This window comes from Anomaloglossus baeobatrachus, chromosome 11 (genome assembly GCF_048569485.1).
Source record: "Anomaloglossus baeobatrachus isolate aAnoBae1 chromosome 11, aAnoBae1.hap1, whole genome shotgun sequence".
Lineage (NCBI taxonomy): Eukaryota > Metazoa > Chordata > Amphibia > Anura > Aromobatidae > Anomaloglossus > Anomaloglossus baeobatrachus.
In genome coordinates this window covers 153079015-153100228 of record NC_134363.1, presented here as the reverse complement: position 1 = coordinate 153100228, position 21214 = coordinate 153079015, and the positions used below count along the sequence as shown (strand labels likewise).

The 21214-nt window shown below is 46.3% G+C and overlaps 1 protein-coding gene across 2 annotated transcripts in view; it reads left to right on the top strand.

Annotated features, from left to right (window-relative positions):
• The window catches only part of CFAP74 (cilia and flagella associated protein 74), a 365782-nt gene that overhangs the window by 245551 nt on the left and 99017 nt on the right, over positions 1-21214 (top strand). For both annotated transcript variants that reach the window (XM_075327962.1, XM_075327961.1), the window contains exons 23-24: positions 5815-5902; positions 19684-19857. In XM_075327962.1, coding sequence (XP_075184077.1) covers positions 5815-5902; positions 19684-19857 — 262 coding nt within the window. The remainder of the gene's footprint in view (positions 1-5814; positions 5903-19683; positions 19858-21214) is intronic.

Below are 21214 nucleotides of genomic sequence, written 5' to 3'. Positions count from 1 at the left end.
TAACCGGTTTGCCATTGGCTGGCGACCGCTTGTTTGGTGAGCGATTGGATGAAATCATTAAACAATCCAAGGGAAAGGATTCATCCTTACCCCAGTCCAAACCAAACAGACCTCAACCACGGAAGGTACAATCGAGGTTTCGGTCCTTTCGGACCGCGGGCAGATCTCAATTTTCCTCTTCCAAAAGGCCTCAGAAAGATCAGAGGAACTCCGATGCATGGCGGTCTAAGTCACGTCCTAAGAAGACCGCCGGAGGAACCGCTCCTTTCGGCCTCCTCAAACCGCATCCTCGGTCGGTGGCAGGCTCTCCCGCTTTTGCGACGCCTGGCTGCCACAAGTAAAAGACCGATGGGTGAGAGACATTCTATCTCACGGTTACAGGATAGAGTTCAACTCTCGTCCTCCGACTCGTTTCTTCAGAACATCTCCACCCCCCGACAGAGCCGAGGCTCTTATGCAGGCGGTGGGCACCCTGAAGGAGGAAGGAGTGGTGATCCCGGTTCCTCTTCAGCAACGGGGTCACGGTTTTTACTCCAACTTGTTCGTGGTGCCAAAAAAAGACGGATCCTTCCGTCCCGTTCTGGACCTAAAGCTGCTCAACAAGCATGTGAAAACCAGGCGGTTCCGGATGGAATCGCTCCGCTCCGTCATCGCCTCAATGTCCCAAGGAGATTTCCTGGCATCAATAGACATCAAAGATGCTTATCTCCACGTACCGATTGCACCAGAGCATCAGCGCTTCCTGCGCTTCGCCATAGGGGACGAACACCTTCAGTTCGTGGCGCTACCTTTTGGCCTGGCAACAGCCCCACGGGTCTTCACCAAGGTCATGGCAACAGTGGTGGCAATCCTACACTCTCAGGGACACTCGGTGATCCCTTACTTAGACGATCTACTTGTCAAGGCACCCTCTCAAGGGGCATGCCAACACAGCCTGAACATTGCTCTGGAAACTCTCCAGAGTTTCGGGTGGATCATCAATTTTCCAAAGTCAAATCTGACACCGGCCCAATCACTGACATATCTTGGCATGGAGTTTCATACTCTCTCAGCGATAGTGAAGCTTCCGCTGAACAAACAGCGGTCACTACAGACAGGGGTGCAATCTCTCCTTCATGGTCAGTCACACCCCCTGAGGCGCCTCATGCACTTCCTAGGGAAGATGGTGGCGGCAATGGAGGCAGTTCCTTTTGCGCAGTTTCATCTGCGCCCACTTCAATGGGACATTCTCCGCAAATGGGACAGGAAGTCGACGTCCCTCGACAGGAACGTCTCCCTTTCTCGGGCAGCCAAAGCTTCCCTTCAGTGGTGGCTTCTTCCCACTTCTCTGTCGGAGGGGAAATCCTTCCTGCCCCCATCCTGGGCTGTGGTCACGACGGACGCGAGCCTGTCAGGGTGGGGAGCGGTCTTTCTCCACCACAGGGCTCAGGGGACTTGGACTCAGACAGAGTCCTCCCTTCAGATCAATGTTCTGGAGATAAGGGCAGTGTATCTTGCCCTAAAAGCGTTCCAGCCGTGGCTGGAAGGCAAACAGATCCGAATTCAGTCGGACAACTCCACAGCGGTGGCATACATCAACCACCAAGGCGGGACACGCAGTCGGCAAGCCTTCCAGGAAGTTCGGCGGATTCTGCTGTGGGTGGAAGCCACAGCCTCGACCATATCTGCAGTTCACATCCCGGGCGTAGAAAACTGGGAAGCAGACTTTTTCAGTCGCCAGGGCATGGATGCAGGGGAATGGTCCCTTCACCCGGACGTGTTTCAGGAGATCTGTTGCCGCTGGGGCATGCCGGATGTCGACCTAATGGCGTCCCGGCACAACAACAAGGTCCTGACGTTCATGGCACGGTCTCAAGATCACAGAGCTCTGGCGGCAGACGCCTTAGTTCAGGATTGGTCGCAGTTTCAACTCCCTTATGTGTTTCCTCCTCTGGCACTGTTGCCCAGAGTGTTACGCAAGATCAGGGCCGACTGCCGCCGCGCCATCCTCGTCGCTCCAGACTGGCCGAGGAGGTCATGGTACCCGGATCTGTGGCATCTCACGGTCGGCCAACCGTGGGTACTACCAGACCGACCAGACTTGCTGTCTCAAGGGCCGTTTTTCCATCTGAATTCTGCGGCCCTGAACCTGACTGTGTGGCCATTGAGTCCTGGATCCTAGCGTCTTCAGGATTATCTCAAGAGGTCATTGCCACCATGAGACAGGCTAGGAAACCAACGTCCGCCAAGATCTACCACAGGACGTGGAAAATTTTCCTGTCATGGTGCTCTGCTCAGGGTGTTTCTCCCTGGCCGTTTACCTTGCCCACTTTTCTGTCCTTCCTTCAATCCGGATTAGAAAAGGGTTTGTCACTAGGCTCCCTTAAGGGACAAGTCTCTGCGCTCTCTGTCTTTTTTCAGAAGCGCCTAGCCAGACTTTCACAGGTTCGCACGTTCCTGCAGGGGGTTTGTCACATCGTACCTCCTTACAAGCGTCCGTTAGAACCCTGGGATCTGAACAGGGTGTTGATGGTTCTTCAGAAACCACCTTTCGAGCCAATGAGGGATATCTCTCTCTCACGCCTTTCGCAGAAAGTGGCCTTCCTAGTAGCAGTCACTTCGCTTCGGAGAGTGTCTGAGCTAGCAGCGCTGTCATGCAAAGCCCCCTTCCTGGTGTTTCACCAGGACAAGGTGGTGCTGCGTCCGGTTCCGGAATTTCTCCCTAAGGTGGTATCCCCCTTTCATCTCAATCAGGATATCTCCTTACCCTCTTTTTGTCCTCATCCAATTCACCAATGTGAAAAGGATTTGCACTTGTTAGATCTGGTGAGAGCACTCAGATTCTACATTTCTCGTACGGCGCCCCTGCGCCGCTCGGATGCACTCTTTGTCCTTGTCGCTGGCCAGCGTAAAGGGACACAAGCTTCCAAGTCAACACTGGCACGGTGGATCAAGGAACCAATTCTCGAGGCTTATCGTTCCTCCGGGCTTCCGGTTCCCTCAGGGCTGAAGGCCCATTCTACCAGGGCCGTGGGAGCGTCCTGGGCTTTGCGGCACCAGGCTACGGCTCAGCAGGTGTGTCAGGCGGCTACCTGGTCGAGCCTGCACACTTTCACGAAACACTATCAGGTGCATACCTATGCTTCGGCAGATGCCAGCCTAGGTAGGCGAGTCCTTCAGGCGGCGGTTGCCCACCTGTAGGACGGAGCCGGTTACGGCTCTATTATGAGGTATTATTTACCCACCCAGGGACTGCTTTTGGATGTCCCAATTGTCTGGGTCTCCCAATGGAGCGACAAAGAAGAAGGGAATTTTGTTTACTTACCGTAAATTCCTTTTCTTCTAGCTCCAATTGGGAGACCCAGCACCCGCCCCTGTTTTTTGTGTACACATGTTGTTCATGTTGAATGGTTTCAGTTCTCCGATATTCCTTCGGATTGAAGTTACTTTAAACCAATTATAATTTTTTCCTCCTTCTTGCTTTTGCACCAAAACTGAGGAGCCCGTGAGCACGGGGGGTGTATAGGCAGAAGGGGAGGGGCTTTACACTTTTAGTGTAATACTTTGTGTGGCCTCCGGAGGCATAGCTATACACCCAATTGTCTGGGTCTCCCAATTGGAGCTAGAAGAAAAGGAATTTACGGTAAGTAAACAAAATTCCCTTCTTTTCTGTGATTTATTTGTTACCGATTGCTTATATAGAGCCGAGCAAATTAATAGTAAGATTGTGATCACACGGTGCATTTTTGGTGCGTGTTTTGTTGCACGTTTTTAAAAATCTGCAAGGATATCCTGACTCCAGCAAAGTCTATGAGAATCCTCAAGTGTTGTACACAGTGCACACTGTCAGAATTTTTCCCTTGCAGATTTTGTTGCAGAAAAAAAATCTGCAGCATGTCAATTCTTTCTCCGTTTTTCCTTTCATTTTCACCATTGAACGCAATGAAAAAAAACGCATCAACAAGCATCAGAAAATGCAGCAAATTGCGACAAGTAGCGTGTTCTTTCCCGCAGCGTTTTACCTGCCAGAACCTGCAGATTTGGGTGCAGATTGTCTGCAACCAAGTCTGGAATGTGTGCACATAGCCTAAGGCTATGTCCGCACTTTCCGTTTTCACCTGCGTTTCACCTGCGGTTTGGATTCGTTTTGAACTGCAGCGTTTTCATGCCAAAATGCATGCGTTTTGATTTTCCAGCAAAATCTATGGGATTTGATGATTTCTTGTCCACACTTTGCGTTTACAAACGCTGCGTTTAATTTGCATAATTTTGGTCAAAAACTCAGCGTTCAAAGAAGCTGTTTTTGCCATTTGGGCTGCGTTTTGCGAACATTGAAGTCAATGAGAAGCTGCAAATAGCAAGCAACATCAAAATTCCAGTGTTTTACATGCTTTTTAAGTGCAGAAAACATGCGTTTTTGACATCAAAATAATGGAATGATATGTCCCTTTACACACACACATAGTCCGACAATTAAATTACTAAAAAATATTAATTTATTCTTATTTTATCCATAAGTATTATAAAGCGTTTACAACTGCAACTACCTCGACGCAAAGTGCGGACATAGCCTAATACTTGCATCTAGCTCTGGTGGGAATGATATTCTTGTTTTATGACATTTACATGTTCAATGTTTTTTGCCCACGTCTGAATGAATGCCAGGAAGTGATGGCAGCACTTGTGTACAGGAATTTTTGGCTGAGTTATGTTTTTAGGAATAAGGTCTCATTCACACGTGTTTCATGTACGCGTAATATCTGTTTTTTTAGGCCCCCTTCACATGTTTGTGAAAAACGTTTGTGTTTTGCACGACCGTATTGAAGGTGCATATGGTCCATCTGTGTGCTGTGATTTTGGCACTCTAGTGTTCACCGTGTGCTATCCGTAATAGCACACGGAGAGCAGGAATTTTTTACTCACCTGTCCCCGACACTGCTGTCTTCGGCGCAACTGCTTCCGGGTCTGTGGTGCAGTGAATATTCATCAGTATAATGAGCAGGCCTGGAAGAAAGTGACAGAAGCGCCGAAGACAGCAGCGCTGGAGACAGGTGAGTATAGAAAATAATTTTATTTCAAAGACAAGTTTCTTCTCCAGTACATGTCACATGGATCACATCAGTGTCCGGTCTGTGTGATATCGGTGCTGCCGGAGAAAAACGGACTTGTCTCCGTGCGGAACACACGGACACGTGTGTCCTCCATACGGACATAGTCCTTGTGAAAACACGCTGTGTGCGAAGATCCATTGACTTTAATGGGTCTGTGTATGTCTGTGTCTCCGGTACATATGAAAACAGACGTCATACGTACCGGAATCACTGACGTGTGAAGGAGGCCTTACAGATAGCATTCATACCTATGACAGTTTGTGGGCTGAAATGTCAAATTTTTCCTACTGACCAAGTGATTCATGTAAAATAATGGAGATCTGTCCGATATTGAGCCTAATGTCGGAACAAAATCGCCAATGCAAGTCTATGGGTCTGTGAACAAAATTGAGCAGAACCTGAATGCCATCCATGGCTGTTCTTTTTTTCACTGACTGAGATATGAGAAGGTGGAAAAGCTTTATTTTATTTTCTCATCAGAGGAAAAATTAATGAAACTGATTAAGCTTTGATGAAAATCATTGTTGAAACTCAGTCCGTTTTTTTTCGTATGTAGAAAAAAAAAAAATGTCTGAATGAGGGATTAAACTTTGTTTTTCCGTATTGAAATATGTGTTCACAGCGCTATCAGCTATAAGAAAAATCGCCATCACTCTGATTTTACACTGTCGCACATGTATCTCATGCACGTTTTGGTAAATCCATGACCCTTCTTGTTTTCTAGGCACTCGCTTTCACAAGATGCCAGTGCATACTTTGATATAGAGACTGGAGTATTGGAAGCACCCTTGACAATATCGGTAGTTGATCAGGTCAGTTTAATAATTTCACCGAGGCTCTAGCCACGCTAGGCCTCAATTATCAAGACTGTTGCCCTTAGCAACCAATCAACTTTCAGCTTTCATTTTGTAAATTGCTCTGGTAAAATGAAAGCTGCACTGTGATTGGTCGCTATGGGCTGTCTGTATACAGTCTCGTGTGTGTAATCCCAACCGTTTCCATAGAAACCAACCAGGCCAATATGTTTTTTTACACCATATAGTTTTCTTGTACACTCCACAGACATAACATTAAGATTAATTGGTTGACACTTGTGTGTAGTAAGCCCTATTGGGGAACGGAGACGGATGTGAATACATTTGCCAGGATGGCTCTAAAAATGTTATAAAAACAATGATCAATGATCACAGTCTCTTTCTGAATATAAAGTAGCTCCAGCCGGCCAAAATGGGAATGTAGAGCACTGTGTGAGATATAACAAGCCCTCGTCATAATTGGCAGTGTTGTATGCTGGGCCTTAAAAGGACTTTCCACATGAACAAAGTTAATTTTAAAGTTCATTTTAATCAATAGATCTTGGTATAATAATAATAATTTCCATAGTTGGATGTGTTTAAAAAAAATGTTCCTGTGCTGAGATAATCTTATATATGTGTCCCTGCTATGTACTGTGTAATGGCCGTGTCTGACCATACACTGACATGCACAGCTCCAGGGCAGGGGAGAGAGTATGCAGACATTACCTACATGGGATCGTATATAAATTCTTTTTGTGAGGTAAAGCATTTCCTTGTCTGTTTTTGAAAAATGTTTTACCTCAAAGAAAGAATCAGCTGTGATCCCGTGCTGTAATATCTGTATAATATCTTCTGCTTCCTCCTCTGCCCAGGAGCTGTGGTATGATCAGACCATGTCCCTGTACAGTCAGACAGAGACAGTACACAGTACATGGCAGGGACACATATATAAGATTATCTCAGCACAGGGACGTTTTTCTTAAACACATCCAATTGTGGAAAGTATTATAATTCCAAGATCTATTGATTAAAATTAACGTTGTTTGTGAGAAAACCCCTTTAACATCCTCAAAACCAGGCAATTTTTTGTTTTTTGCTTTTTAAATGGAACTTGTCAGGTGCAATATGCACCCAGAACCACAAGCAGTTCTGGGTGCATATTTCTAATTCCTGCCTAACTGTCCCTGTATCTATTAGTATAGATAAAGGGTTCTTTAGAAAAAGTATTTATAGAGATCCTTTATGACATGCTAATGAGCATAGGGACTAGTCGCAAGGGTGTCAGTTCCTTAGTTAGTTCGCTCATTCTGCCCTCTTGGCATGTTAGCATGCCCCCATGGGTGTGCTAACATGCTGTTCAATGCCCATTGCCTCGCGTCATCAGCAGTGACGCGCGTACCTGTGTCCGCTTCCACCGCTTCAGAACGCTGGGCTTAGGGTTAGTGCACATGATCAGAAGTCCCCAGAACTTCCGGTCATGCGCACTAGACCTCTCTGAAGCTGGGACGTGTACACCCGGCTTCATAGTGCTGGGCATTCTGAACAACGGTGACAGCGGACACAGGTACATGTGTCACGGCTGATGACGCGAGGCAATGGGCCTTGCATAAGATGTTAGCACGCCCCTGTGGACATGCTAACAGGGCGGAATTAGCGCAGGAACTAAAGCCCTTGTGACTAGTCCCTGTGCTCATTAGCATACCATAAAGGATCCTTAGAAATACTTTTTATATAGATCTCTTTTATCTATGCTACTAGATACAGGGACGGTTAGGCAGGGATTAGCAGTATACACCCAGAACTGCTTGTGGTTCTGGGTGCATATTGCACCTGACAGGTTTCCTTTAATTTTATACTCCTCAACTTGCAAGAACCATAATTTTTTTATTTCAGTCAATATAGCCATATGAGGGCTTGATCTTTATGGTACGAGTTATAGTCTTGAATAACACCATTCACTTTACGACGTAATGTACTGAAAACAGGGAAAACCATTCCAAGTGCGGTAAAATGATGTAAACCACCTGCAGTTTCTTCATTGCTTTTTGGGTTTTGTTTTCACAGCATTAGGCCTCCATCACACCAGCGTATGGCATCGGATGTGTTATGCTAATGACCCTAAGTTCAGACTCTGCTGCAATCGAATCACAGGTGCGGAGAATAGGGAGAGGGTTATCTCTCCATCTCCTCCGCTTCCTGTCTCCGTGAATATCACACTGCACTCGCATGACATCAGAGTGCAGTGCGATATTTCACATGCACCCACAGACTCTGCAAAACGCAGCATGCTAAGATTCTTTTCTCATGACGATACGGCATGGGAAAAAAATTATGTATTGACACTTCCTCATTGTATAACACTACTGCAATTGCAATCTGATGTTTTATTGGATTGCACTCGTCCGTGTTAAAAACAAGTGGAAGCGAGTATTTACTCAGCAAAAATGACCTGGCAACATGATTAGGACAGTACAAGTATAACTATGCCAAACTTACGATTTTTTTTTATATATATATTTTAATGGTCCAAAAAATTCTGATCTAAAATTGGTTTGTGTTTCCATTTTCTGAGAATTGTGTAACTTTTTTATTTTTTTCTGTCAATGGAGCTGTTCGAGGACCTGTTTTTGTGAACTGAGCATGTATTTTATTTTGACACCATCTTGGAGTACATACAATGACTTGATAGCTTTTTTTATTACATTTTATATGGGTATTTGAGCACCTGAAAAAAACAGTTCTTGTGTTTTTGACTTTTTTTTTCCCATTTTGTTAACATATGGTTACATTTTTTTTATATCAAGATAGATTGAAGTGATAACAAATATATTTATATTTTTAATGGAAAAATGTGGGTCCATTTACTTTTTTTTTTCGTAATGTATTAGTCTCCTTAGGGGCCTTGATCCTGCAATCCCTTGATTGCTTATACTGTATACTGCAATGTTTAAAGGGAATCTGTCGCCAGGTTTTTGCTACCCCATCTGAGAGCAGCATATTGTATAGACAGAGACCCTGATTTCAGCCATGTGTCACTTACTGAGCTGCTTGCTGTTATTTTGATAATATCACAGTTTTCTCTGCTGCAGATCTAGCAGTTATACAGAGCTCATGAATATGCTGGACTACCTGCAGTACGCCAAGTAGTCCTGTAATGATAATCTACTGCTGATTAAACTGTGATTTTTGTCAAAACTACACAAAGCAGCCCAGTAAGTATAACATGACTGCAATCAGGAACTCTGCCCCTACATTATGCTGCTCTCAGATTAAGGGGCAACAACCTGGTGACAGATTCCCTTTAAGTATTTCTGCATATATTGAAATTGCAGTTCACCTGTGAAGTTGAGACAGAGTGGGCTTTATAGGACGACCAACAAGGCAGCCATGGGTGACTTCTGCAGACCCCAGGTCTCCATGCTAACACATTGCCACCCCATTCTCACGTAACAGGAAAGTTATTAATTTAATTGCCTCTCTCAGTAATTGATAGCAGCATATATATAGTTAAACAGCAGCAATCAAAGCTAGCTATGGCTGCTGCTAAGGCCAGAGTCACACTTGTGAGTGAATCACGTGAGTCTCGAATCGGCATCACACAGTGCGGCCGCACACTCTCTGGACAGGAGCGTCTAAGCTGCATAGAAATACATGCAGCCGACCCGCTCCTATCAGGAGAGTGTGTGGCCGCACTGTGTGATGCCGATGCGAGACTCATGTGATTCACTCACAAGTGTGACTCTGGCCTTAGGCCCGTTTCACACGTCAGTGAAAAACACAGACGTTTTTCACTGGCGTGTAAAACACACACATGTCCCTGCGTGTGCCGTGAATCACGGCACACGTGGGTTGTCTAAGTGCAATCCGGGCTCCGTTCTCTGTGGCCCGTGATTGCACTTAGTAATCAACTCACCTGCGCCCGCTCCCGCTGTCCATGGTGCTGATCGCTCCCGCGGTGCAGCATCCGGCCGGCGGTAACCCCCGCAGCAGCTGCTTCCGGGTCGGCTGTGTCGCGCGTCATGAATATGCGCGACAATAATGAGCCGGCTTAGAAGCAGCAGGGAGAACGGGCTGCAGAGGACATCGCTGGACGCCGGGTGAGTTAAAATGTTTTTTATTTTAAAAGCACATTTTTTTCTGGCACGTGTTTCACGGACCACACCACTGCGTGGTCCGTGGGACATCAGTGATGCCAGAAAAAAATGGACATGTCTCCGTGCGGCAAACACGCACACGCAGATACGCCGCACGGAGAGACGTGCAGTGAAAAATCACTGACGTGTGAGCAGACCCATTCATTATAATGGGTCTGCGTATGTCAGTGATTCTGGTACGTTTAAAAAAAAGCACAAACGTACCAGAATCACTGACGTGTGAAAGGGGCCTTACAGAGGCAAATGTTGGCTGCGTAACACAGCTGGCATCTAACTGGTACAGTGCAGGATCAATACCTAAGCATTCTATACACCCGCTATGATCATATGACATAATTGTGCATGGCGTGGTCACAAAGGGGTCAAAGGGACTCTGACCACACATTTACTCTACGCGAACATTCGGTGCGTGAATCACATCAGCTGCTACATTAGAAAGATAATGTAACAGGGATGATCCGTCTCTGATATCCAGTCCAAGAGGTAGGTCCCTGGTGGCTTCTTCACACCTCGCTCCCCTAGGCTGAGAGTTGGCTTTGTATACACATCTGTCTGTATGGGGCGATGAGAAGTCACCGGGAACCTGCCTTTGACTACTTATCCAAAGCCGATGGGGACGTATCTTTGACTAGCTATCCAAGACACTTCGTCCCCTTTAAAAATGTAGACCCTATTTGAAATGACAAAGCATTTCAGAGTAAAACCTACCTGGTTGGATTATTGTGGCGCCCCTGAGGCTCTGGTTACCACAGGGTACTGCACCTCAATTAAGGTGCGGTATTCATCTCAGGTAAGGGGGGTTAATCACCTGTGTTCCACATTCACACACTACATACAGCTTAGAAGCCTTCACACACAGTGGGATGGCTTAGGGTAGTCAGGGGGGTGGCCATAACGATCATGGGACTTCCCCAGTCACTAAAGGCAGCCACCTGGAGGGGCGCGTTCCACTTGGGGGTAGAAATAGGCGCAACACACACACATCAGGGGCAGACCCGTCAGGACCATAGTTCTGGCAAGACATTGCAGGAAGCACTTTGACTTTACTGGGCCCGGGGCTTGGAGTGGGAGCTCAGCCAGGGTACCTAACTGCTGAGGGGGACATCCTAGGAATAAAACACTCTCTCCTCACTCAAAACACTGGTGGTGACCCCTTACCGGATCTGGGATTGACCGGAGCCCATCACGGCAGTGACCAGTGTGACCGGGCTGGCTGCTGAAATTGTGAGTAAACTACACCCTGAACCCGCAGAGACTGTGTTGGCTTGTCCTTACTGGCGCTGACGCCGCCCAGCGCTTCGGTGCCAACGGCCTCTTCCTTCCCTCTTCATCCATCCGGGGCCCACTCTGCCTGTGGGGACCGATACCATCCCGGCTGTCTTAACACCTGCCCTGGCGAGGAATCCAGCAGCGGCAGCTACTACTGGCCGCATACCACTGGTGGCGTCACGACAAACTCTCCCAAATACCCTGCTTCCCCCACCATTTACTGTACGCCTCAGGGCAACGGAACCGGGCAAGGCCACCCTGTGACATCGCCTGACCCGACCCAAAACGGCCCGACGATGAGTAGGTTAACCACCTGCCCCATGGAGCGCTACATTATCATTTAACAAAAATCTCTGTATACAAGAAAAAGTATTTGCACATTCATTGTAAGCCGGGTCTTACAATATGGCACATAATATGTGTAGAACATATAACAGCGATGTATTTCACAATGTTGTATCATCCAATATAAAATCTGTCAAAATACCCTGAAAAATGGGTACCAATACCTTACCGATTCTGCATTATCTTCCACAGCGTACATGATGTAATATACACATATTTCTAGTTTTACTGTGATTTTATAGCTCATTATAACTACATTAAAATATTCTCCAACTTTTCAAATACTTCTAAAACTTTCAGCGCTGCGTCGATGGTTTATGCTTCAGCTCCCGCTGAGTTGATTAAAAATGTGATTATCACGCGGATAGCATTAGAATCACTTATAAAACTCGTTATTCTATTAAGTACGTGAAAAGTAGCATTTTATCATTGCATTTAAGATATTAAATCGGGGATACTTAATGCATTGGATATTTTGGAATGGAAAATAAGGATCTTCTTCTGTAACGACATACAGACCTCGCTGTGAGCCAAGGACTCTTGTTAGACATTCGTCATCAGTATAATTAAGAATAAATAGCGGTTTTTATGTATTTGTTGTATGAGACCTTCAAAGACAAGAACTGTTTCTCATAGAGAATTACAGGGAGGCTAAATGTGCATTAGCATAAAAGGTTTTATGGAGTAATTGTCTGCAGGCGGATCTCCATGCGCCTTCCATGAAGTGCGTAAATCATGCTGAACATTCATCCTCAAGACAACTATTTCTGTACGATCACATGCCAAAGTTGTACAGATTTGGGCTAATTCACATAGTAAGAAATGAGTAAAATTCAAAGTAAAAAAAAATAAATAAAATAAAAATAAAAAAAAAAATAAAAAAAAGGTCAAGTTTAGATTTTTAGTGGCTACAGGTTTTTTCCCACTGTCACGTTTTGTCTGCATTCATTTCCTAATTTAAAGTTTTATTGAATTTTAAAAAAAAAACAAAAAACATATATGAGAAGAACACAAAACCATGCTGCATCAAATAGTATTCATCGATAGTCTGAACGATAACAAACTACCATGGGCTTCATAATGGAATATGGATGATTACAAGAATACATGGATAATCATTTTTAAACCATAGAAAATAGTGAAACAAAGAAGAGAGCTTAAGAAAAGAGGCAGTCATGAAGAGTAGAGAGGAAAGAGCGGGTCAAAGAAAGAAGTGGAAGGGAAGAAAGTAGGGCGCGGCGACCGGGACTGATACGTTGTCTGTTGGACCAAAACTTGTCAAAAGGGTAGTATATTATCTGAAGAATAAGGGGGCCAGGATACCTGTCCTCCGGAGGTTAGATTAGTTCCAGAAATTTTTTACCCGACAGAAATGATTCCCACTGAAACCATTTGGTGGCTGTCTCTACCGTCTGCCCACGTGACTGGGCCATCACCATTTCCATTCGGTGAATCACATTCACCTCCATTACCCACTCATCCAGCGTAGGGGGGGTAGGATCCTTCCAACGTCGTGGGATCACTGTCTTGGCAGCCTGGAGGAGGTGACCTAGGATAGATTTTCGGATATGTTAAAGATGTAGAGCAAAACTGCTTCTGGGCGGCTGGTAACCACAATCCCGGTGACCTCTTGAATGGCCACCAATACTTTGTTCCAAAAGACCGACAAGCTTGGGCAGTACCACCAGATGTGTGACATGGTGCCCCCCTGCGCTCCACAGCGCCAGCACGTATCAGGAACTTCGGGACACCACGCATGGAGAGATGCTGGGACCCTGTACCACCTAGAAAGAATTTTATAGCTGGTTTCTTGCGTCCTGGTGGCCACCACTGACCTGTGGGTCAGATGGAAACAACACTCCCATTGTTTCCTAGGGAACGTCTGATTGAGCTCTGTTTCCCATGCAGCACAGAAGCGAGGGGGGGACGTCTCTGCCGTGCCCGTCATAAACTTGTATACCCTTGATATTGCATGGCGCGTATCAGAAGACCCATTACAAAGGTTTTCAAAAGGTGTTTGGGGTGGACAGTGGGCCATGACAGTATCTGGGGAGGTTATAAAGTGTTTGAGTTGGGCATATTCGAAATGGAACCGCAGTTTGAAGTTGCGATTCTCTACAATCTCCCGGAGCGGAAGGAGGGAACCCCCCCGGGGCCACCTGTTTTAATCTCAGGGGGTTTAGTTTCGTGCTGCCCAGAAAATTGTTGGACGATGCTCCCAGCAGGAACTCTGGATTGTCAGTTAGTGGCATAAGGGGTCCTCTAGGCTGGATCATGAGGTTGCGTGATGACATAGAATGTATCGTTTTCAATGTTTGTTTGGTGCTGTAGGACATCTCAATTTTATGTTTGGTGAGGAGAGGCCAGGTCCACAGCAGGGTCGGTATTGACAGAGGGCACAAATCTTGCGCCAGACCAACCCAGAGCTTAGATCCAGAGCAGTGCAGAAGGTCCAGAACCCTGGCATAAGCGGCTGCCATGTAGTACCGCCTACAATCGCGCAGACCCGCTCCTCCTGCGTTCTTGGTCCTGGTTAAGACGCTGCATCTCAAGCGAGCGCGCTTTTTGGACCAAACAAATTGATTGAATAGGCGTTGTGCCTTGGCCTAGTATGCTGCCGGGATGTAGACCGGGACCGTCTGTATTAAGTACAACAGTCGTGGCAAGGCCGTCATCCTGAGAGCACTAATCCTGCCAAACCACGATAGAGTACCTTTTTGCCATGAGGCCAAATCTCCCTCGAGCCTTGACAGAAAAGTTTGATAATTTAATTGAAAGAGCCTGGCTGGGTCAGCGGGGATCTTTATACCCAAGTGTCCAATACTGCCGTGGGCCGGCCATCGAAAGGGAAAATTTGGTTTAAGAGCATTTACCGTTGTTAGGGGCAGAGAGACATTTAGGGCCTCTGATTTATCAAAATTGATTTTGAAGTTGGACCATTTGCTGAAGCGGTTTAGCTCCAGCAGTAGAGACGGGAGGGATGTGAGAGGGTTACATAGATAATAAGGAGATCATCGGCAAACGCGGCACATTTATGCTCCCGGTTGGTGATCCGAATACCCTGTATATCCGGGTTATTCCTGATGGCCGATAACAGATGCTCCATTACTAGAACATACAGTAAAGGTGACAAGGGACATCCCTGTCGGGTCCCGTTCCGGATGGGGAAGGGTCTTGACAGAGTGCCATTAATCTTAAGATATGCAGTCGGGGAATGATATAAGGCCATAATCTTGGATGAGAAAACAGGTCCCAGGCCTATATGCTCCAGTGTCTGTGAAAGTGACTGCCATGAGACTCTGTCGAAAGCCTTCTCGGCATCCAGAGATAGCAACATAAGAGAGAGTTTTTTAGTGTGCGCGTGTTGGATTAGATCTAGGGTCTTTATCGTATTGTCCCTTGCCTCCCTACCCGGGACAAACCCGACCTGGTCTAGATGAATCAGGTCAGGGAGTCTGCATTCATTTCATGTCAAATCAACGAACGCTAAATCTGAAATCGCACCCAGTGCTTTGCAACATTTTTTTTTTGCAGCATTTATCTTTTTAGGTCAAAAACGCAACAGAAAATGTTACGTTCACATAGGATGAAACTGCAATAAGACCCACAGATTTTGGTGCAGATTTGCTCGTCCGTTTGCTGCTGTAGTTTTTTGTGTGGATTTGCTGCTGGGGTAATCCACAGTAAAATTAGCAAAAAATGGGATTTGTTGCGAATATTGATTTCTCCATTGAATTATGGGAGCATAAGAGCACAATAAATTATATATATATATATATATATATATATATATATATATATATATATATATATACTAGAAGGTGGCCCGATTCTACGCATCGGGTATTCTAGAATTTACGTATTGTGTAGTTCATGTATGATTTTTGTTATAGATATAGATAGATAGATATATATATATATATATATATATATATATATATATAGATGTTGTTGTGTGTAGTTACCAAGTGTTTGTGTAGGGCGCTGTACATGTTCTGGGTGTTGTCTGGGTGTGGCGGGGGGTGAGAGCGGTGTTGTATGTGTGTTGCGTTGTTTGTGGAGCGCTGTGTGTCTGTCGCGTTGTGTGTGTGTGTGTTGCGCGGTTTGTGTGGGTGTGGTGTGTTTTGGGGGGAGGTATGTTTTGTGCAATGTGTGTGTTGTGCGGTATGTGCGTATATTTATGTATGCCGCGATGTTTGTGTGTTGGGTGTTGTGTGTGTGAAGCGTTGTCTGTGTGTGTGGGTGTCTGTGTATGGCGGTGTTTGTGGTTCCCTGTGTGTGTGTGTGTGTGTTGGGGGGAGGTGTGCACCTCCCATCGTGCTCCATCCCCCATGCTGCGCACCCCCCATCATGCCCCATCCCCTATGCTGCGCATTCCCCATCGTGCTCCATCCCGCATGCTGCGCACTCCCCATCGTGCTCCATCCCCCATGCTGCGCACTCCCCATCGTGCTCCATCCTCCATGCTGCGCACTCCCCATCGTGCTCCATCCTCCATGCTGCGCACTCCCCATCATGCTCCATCCCCCATGCTGCGCACCCCCCATCGTGCTACATCCCCCATGCTGCGCACCCCCCATCGTGCTACATCCCCCATGCTGCACACTCCCCATCGTGCTACATCCCCCATGCTGCGCACCCCCCATCGTGCTACATCCCCCATCGTGCTACATCCCCCATCGTGCTACATCCCCCATGCTGCGCACTCCCCATCGTGCTACATCCCCCATGCTGCGCACCCGCCATCGTGCTCCATCCGCCATGCTGCGCACTCCCCATCGTGCTACATCCCCCATGCTGCGCACTCCCCATCATGCTACATCCCCCATGCTGCGCACCTCCCCATCGTGCTACATCCCCCATGCTGCGCACTCCCCATCGTGCTACATCCCCCATGCTGCGCACTCCCCATCGTGCTACATCCCCCATGCTGCACACTCCCCATCGTGCTACATCCCCCATGCTGCGCACTCCCCATCGTGCTACATCCCCCATGCTGCGCACTCCCCATCGTGCTACATCCCCCATGCTGCGCACTCCCCATCGTGCTCCATCCCCCATGCTGCGCACCCCCCATCGTGCTCCATCCCCCATGCTGCGCACCCCCCATCGTGCTACATCCCCCATGCTGCGCACTCCCCATCGTGCTACATCCCCCATGCTGCGCACTCCCCATCGTGCTACATCCCCCATGCTGCGCACCCCATCATGCTACATCCCCCATGCTGCGCACCCCCCATCGTGCTACATCCCCCATGCTGCGCACCCCCCATCGTGCTACATCCCCCATGCTATAATAGTTCTCCTATTATACTCAGAGAGGAGTATAATAGGAGGACTGTAATAGGAGGAGTAGTCCTGGGGGGAGAGGAGTATAATGCCGGCTCCCTGCACATGTGTACCGGGAGCCGGTGTACACTGGTAACTATGATACACATCGGGTAACTAAGGGACCTTAGTTACCCGATGTGTATAATGATTACCAGCGTTCACGGGCTCCGTCAAGATCCCAGCATCGCAAGGTTATGTCTGGCGCTGCTGGGATCGTGACGGAGCCGGTGTAGAAGCAAGCGATATCCCAGGATGTTGTGAGTGTGTGGATGTGATGTGTGAGGTGTGTGTGAGAGTGAGTGTGATCTGATGTGTGTGTACTCACCTGGGAGTCGGAGCTCCGTGTCAGTTGGGCCAGAGCGAGCGTGCATTGCGTGAGGGGGGCGGGGCCTGCAGAGAGCCGGGGCGAGAGGCCAATCCGTGTGGGGGGCGGGGCCATGGCGAGCCCAGCGGCCAATCAGCTTTGTGTCACCGTAAGGACACAATTTTGGAGCATGACAGACAGACAGACAGACAGACAGACAGAATAAGGCAATTATATATATAGATAGATATATATTATCAGAAAAAGCCACGAACTGATATAGATATTGATTTTCTTCTTAAAATCGGCAACATGTATCAGATTCTGCATTGGATTCCCAGCTGATTATTTCCGCAGCATATGGTTGAGATTTTGTAAAATCTCATTCATTTTATTTCTATAGTAATATACAGCTTATTTTACACCTGGAAAATCTACTCCATATTTGCCTTGTGTACATTAAAGGGAATCTGTCAGCAGGTTTTTTTGCTCCCCCATCTGAGAGCAGCATAATGTAGAGACAAAGACCCTGATTCCAGCGATGTGTCACTTACTGAACTGTTTGCTGTCATTTGGTAAAATCAGTGTTTTCTCTACTGCAGATGTAGCAGTTATACAGAGCTCACGAATATGCTGGACTACTTTCAGCACACCAAGTAGTCCTGTAATGATAAAAACAGTTTAAACAACAGTGCGTTGTCAAAACTACACTAAGCAACCCAGTAAGTAACACATCCCTGAAATTATGATCCCTGCTCCTACATTATGCTGCTCTCAGATTTGTTGGCAAAAACCTGGTGACAGATTCCCTTTAAAGTCTTTAGTTAAATATTGAAAATCTACATTTGTATTATTTTTGGGGTCAGCTGTATTTTTTATTTTCAAAATGTAGCATGTTGTACGTTTGTTTTTGGGGTTTTTTTTTGCTTTTTGCCCCAAAATGCCCAAAATATGTTTTTTCTGTCACCCCTCCACCCCAAAAAAATGAAATAAAAATCATATCAAAATATACCCCTAATTTATTTAAACCATCATCTCATCACACACACACACACACACACACACACACACACACACACACACACACGAAAAAGACTTTATTCAGTTCCCTCGACAAAAAAATAGCAAGATTCTGGATCTCTGGAAAATTGGGGCAAATGCTACAATTGTTTTCTTTACAAACTTCTGAATTATTTTTCACTACTTAAATCAAAAAAATATATATGCAAATTTGGTATTGTTATAATTGTACAGAGCTGGAGAATCAAATTACTAAGTCATTTTACTATGGAATGAATATTATAAAAATAAAACCTAAAAAACAATAGTGGAATTGCATTATTGCATTTTTTGTTTCTCCATTTCATTCTACCTGGAATTTCTTTTTTTAGACAATTTTGTCTTGCAAAAATCTTTTGGCTATGTCAATAAAAAAATAAAAAAGTAATGGTTCTTGGTAGTGGAAAAATTAAAATTGGATGCACAAGCAAGGGCTTAAAATTATTAGCGTATTTGACTATGGTTATGGTGACTGTCATGATCCAGGACCAGTATTCTCCGCTCCAGATGTTCCCAGACCCAGCCTGGTCATGTCAGGGGTTAACTCCTATCAGCATCGTTCTGGTTTCAGGAGACACTATATCTGGGCGCTGCACATGCATTCCTGTGCTGGTTATAGCTTTGCTCTGCAGCCTGTGACTGGCTCTGGTGAGATTTCCTGTTCGATCTGACTCCTTGTTACCGTGCCCTGACCTGTACCCTCCCCTGTTCGTCCATCTGTCCCAGTCCTTGACTTCCCGCTCCTGTCTGTTGTTTGTGTTCCCCTCTGCATACCTGATCTCCCAGCTTCCAACTCGGTTCCGTTTTTTGGCTTGATTTTGATCCTCCCTTTGCAGTGATTTCACTCTCCTGGCTAGACCCGGACTGTTTGACTATTCTATTGCCCCCTGGAGGTTTGCCTCTTAACTGCCTGCTGAAGTTACTCTGCTGCACTTCAGCTGCCTTTCTGTTAGTGTTACTTTAACTCTCCTTCACTACTCTGCTGCCACCTAGTGGGGAATACGCTGTACTACATCTTACCAGTCCTTTGTACAGCGTGACAGTGACACAGTTTGGACCTTGAGCAAAATGTTGAGCAAAGTTTTAGCAGCCAAATATTTCACAGTGTTTATTCTGGAACCAAGAATCTGCTGAACTACCAAAGATTCTGGATTTCGCACCAATCAGACGATTGCCTACAAATAGTTCAGATTTTCTTGCTGTAAATAGTATTTAATAATCCAGATTATATCACCGAGTAGAATAATATGTGAGCATCGGATAAGATCTACAGCAAATACTTTAACATGTGTGATATCAACTCAACTTTCTTTTTTTTCTTCTTTTCTTTTCAGACCCGACCTGTTTCCTTCACAGTTCATGCAGTGGTGACCACATCAGATTTGGAAATAAATCCAAAAGAAGTTGATTTTGGCCACTGCACAATTTATGAGGCTGTCCAGTCTTCCATTCAATTATCAAACAAGTCTATTCTGCCACAAGAGTTTGGATTTATGGGAATACCGGAGGTATGTGTCGTATAGGTGGAATGGAAAATGGTGAAAGCACGTGTGCCGCATTGTTCAACAGTCTGGTTGTGATTTGTTTTGGCATAATGATCAAATGTCGGGGGTGAATATAAGAATATTTTTTAGAACATTTAGAAGGTTACTCACTGTTCCAGTAGTAAACATTAGGCTGGAATCACACAAGCATATGGCATGCGATGTGAGAGCATCAGATGCGATATGCTAATGATCCTAAGCTAAGGCTCTGCTGCGAGTGTGAGCCTTGTGTCATGCGACTGTGATCTGTTCCTGCGATCAGATGACAGCTGCAGAGGAGAGGGAGGGATTAATCTCTCCCTTTCCTCCATTGTCAGCCTGTACGTATATCGAACTGCACTCAATTGAGATCCGAGTGCAGTCTGATGTTTCACTCGCACCCATAGAATTGTATAGGTGCGAGTGATCTGAGACTCACAGACAATTGCAGCATGTTGTAATTTTTTTTTCATGTTGCAATTTTGGGTGGAGTTCAGGAGGTGCTGAGGCGGGATATGGCCACGCCTGCCTGTCCAATTCATCAAAACTGCTGGCATTTTGCATGTCAGAAATGTTTCCCAAGTCTGGTGTAATATTTCTAGGCCAGGGCATGGAGCTGCACGCCACTTTAGAAAAAGCACCAAATTGCTTAAGTGGCATGCTCCTCTTAATAAACTCCGTGCCTCCTGTACTTCATCAAGACTGGTGTAGCGTGAGCATGCACTGTTCTAGTCTTTATGAATTGGCCTCATAGACTTTTCATAGGTTTCTCGTTTTTTACTTTTTCTTCTCTATCAGGCCCAGACCATTCTGAAGACTTCTTTCAGACGCAACTTGTATCCTTACGGCCCGTTTCACACGTCAGTGAAAAACACTGACGTTTTTCACTGGCGTGTAAAACATGCACATGTCCCTCCGTGTGCCGTGAATTACGGCACACGTGGGTTGTCTAAGTGCAATCCGGGCTCCGTTTTCCGTGGCCCGTGATTGCACATAGAGATTAACTCACCTGTGCGCGCTCCCGCTCTCCATGGTGCTGAACGCTCCCGCGGTGCAGCCTCCGGCCGGCGCTGACCCCTGCAGCAGCTGCTTCCGGGTCGGCTGTGTCGTGCATCATGAATATGCGCGACAGCAATGAGCCGGCTCAGAAGCAGCCGGCAGAACGGGCTGCAGAGAGCGTCGCTGGAGCCGGGTGAGTAAAAATGATTTTTATTTTAAAAGCAGGTTTTTTTCTGGCACGTGTTTCACGGACCCCACCACTGCGTGGTCCGTGGGACATCAGTGATGCCAGAAAAAAATGGACATGTCTTCGTGCGGCAATCACGGACACGCGGGTACGCCG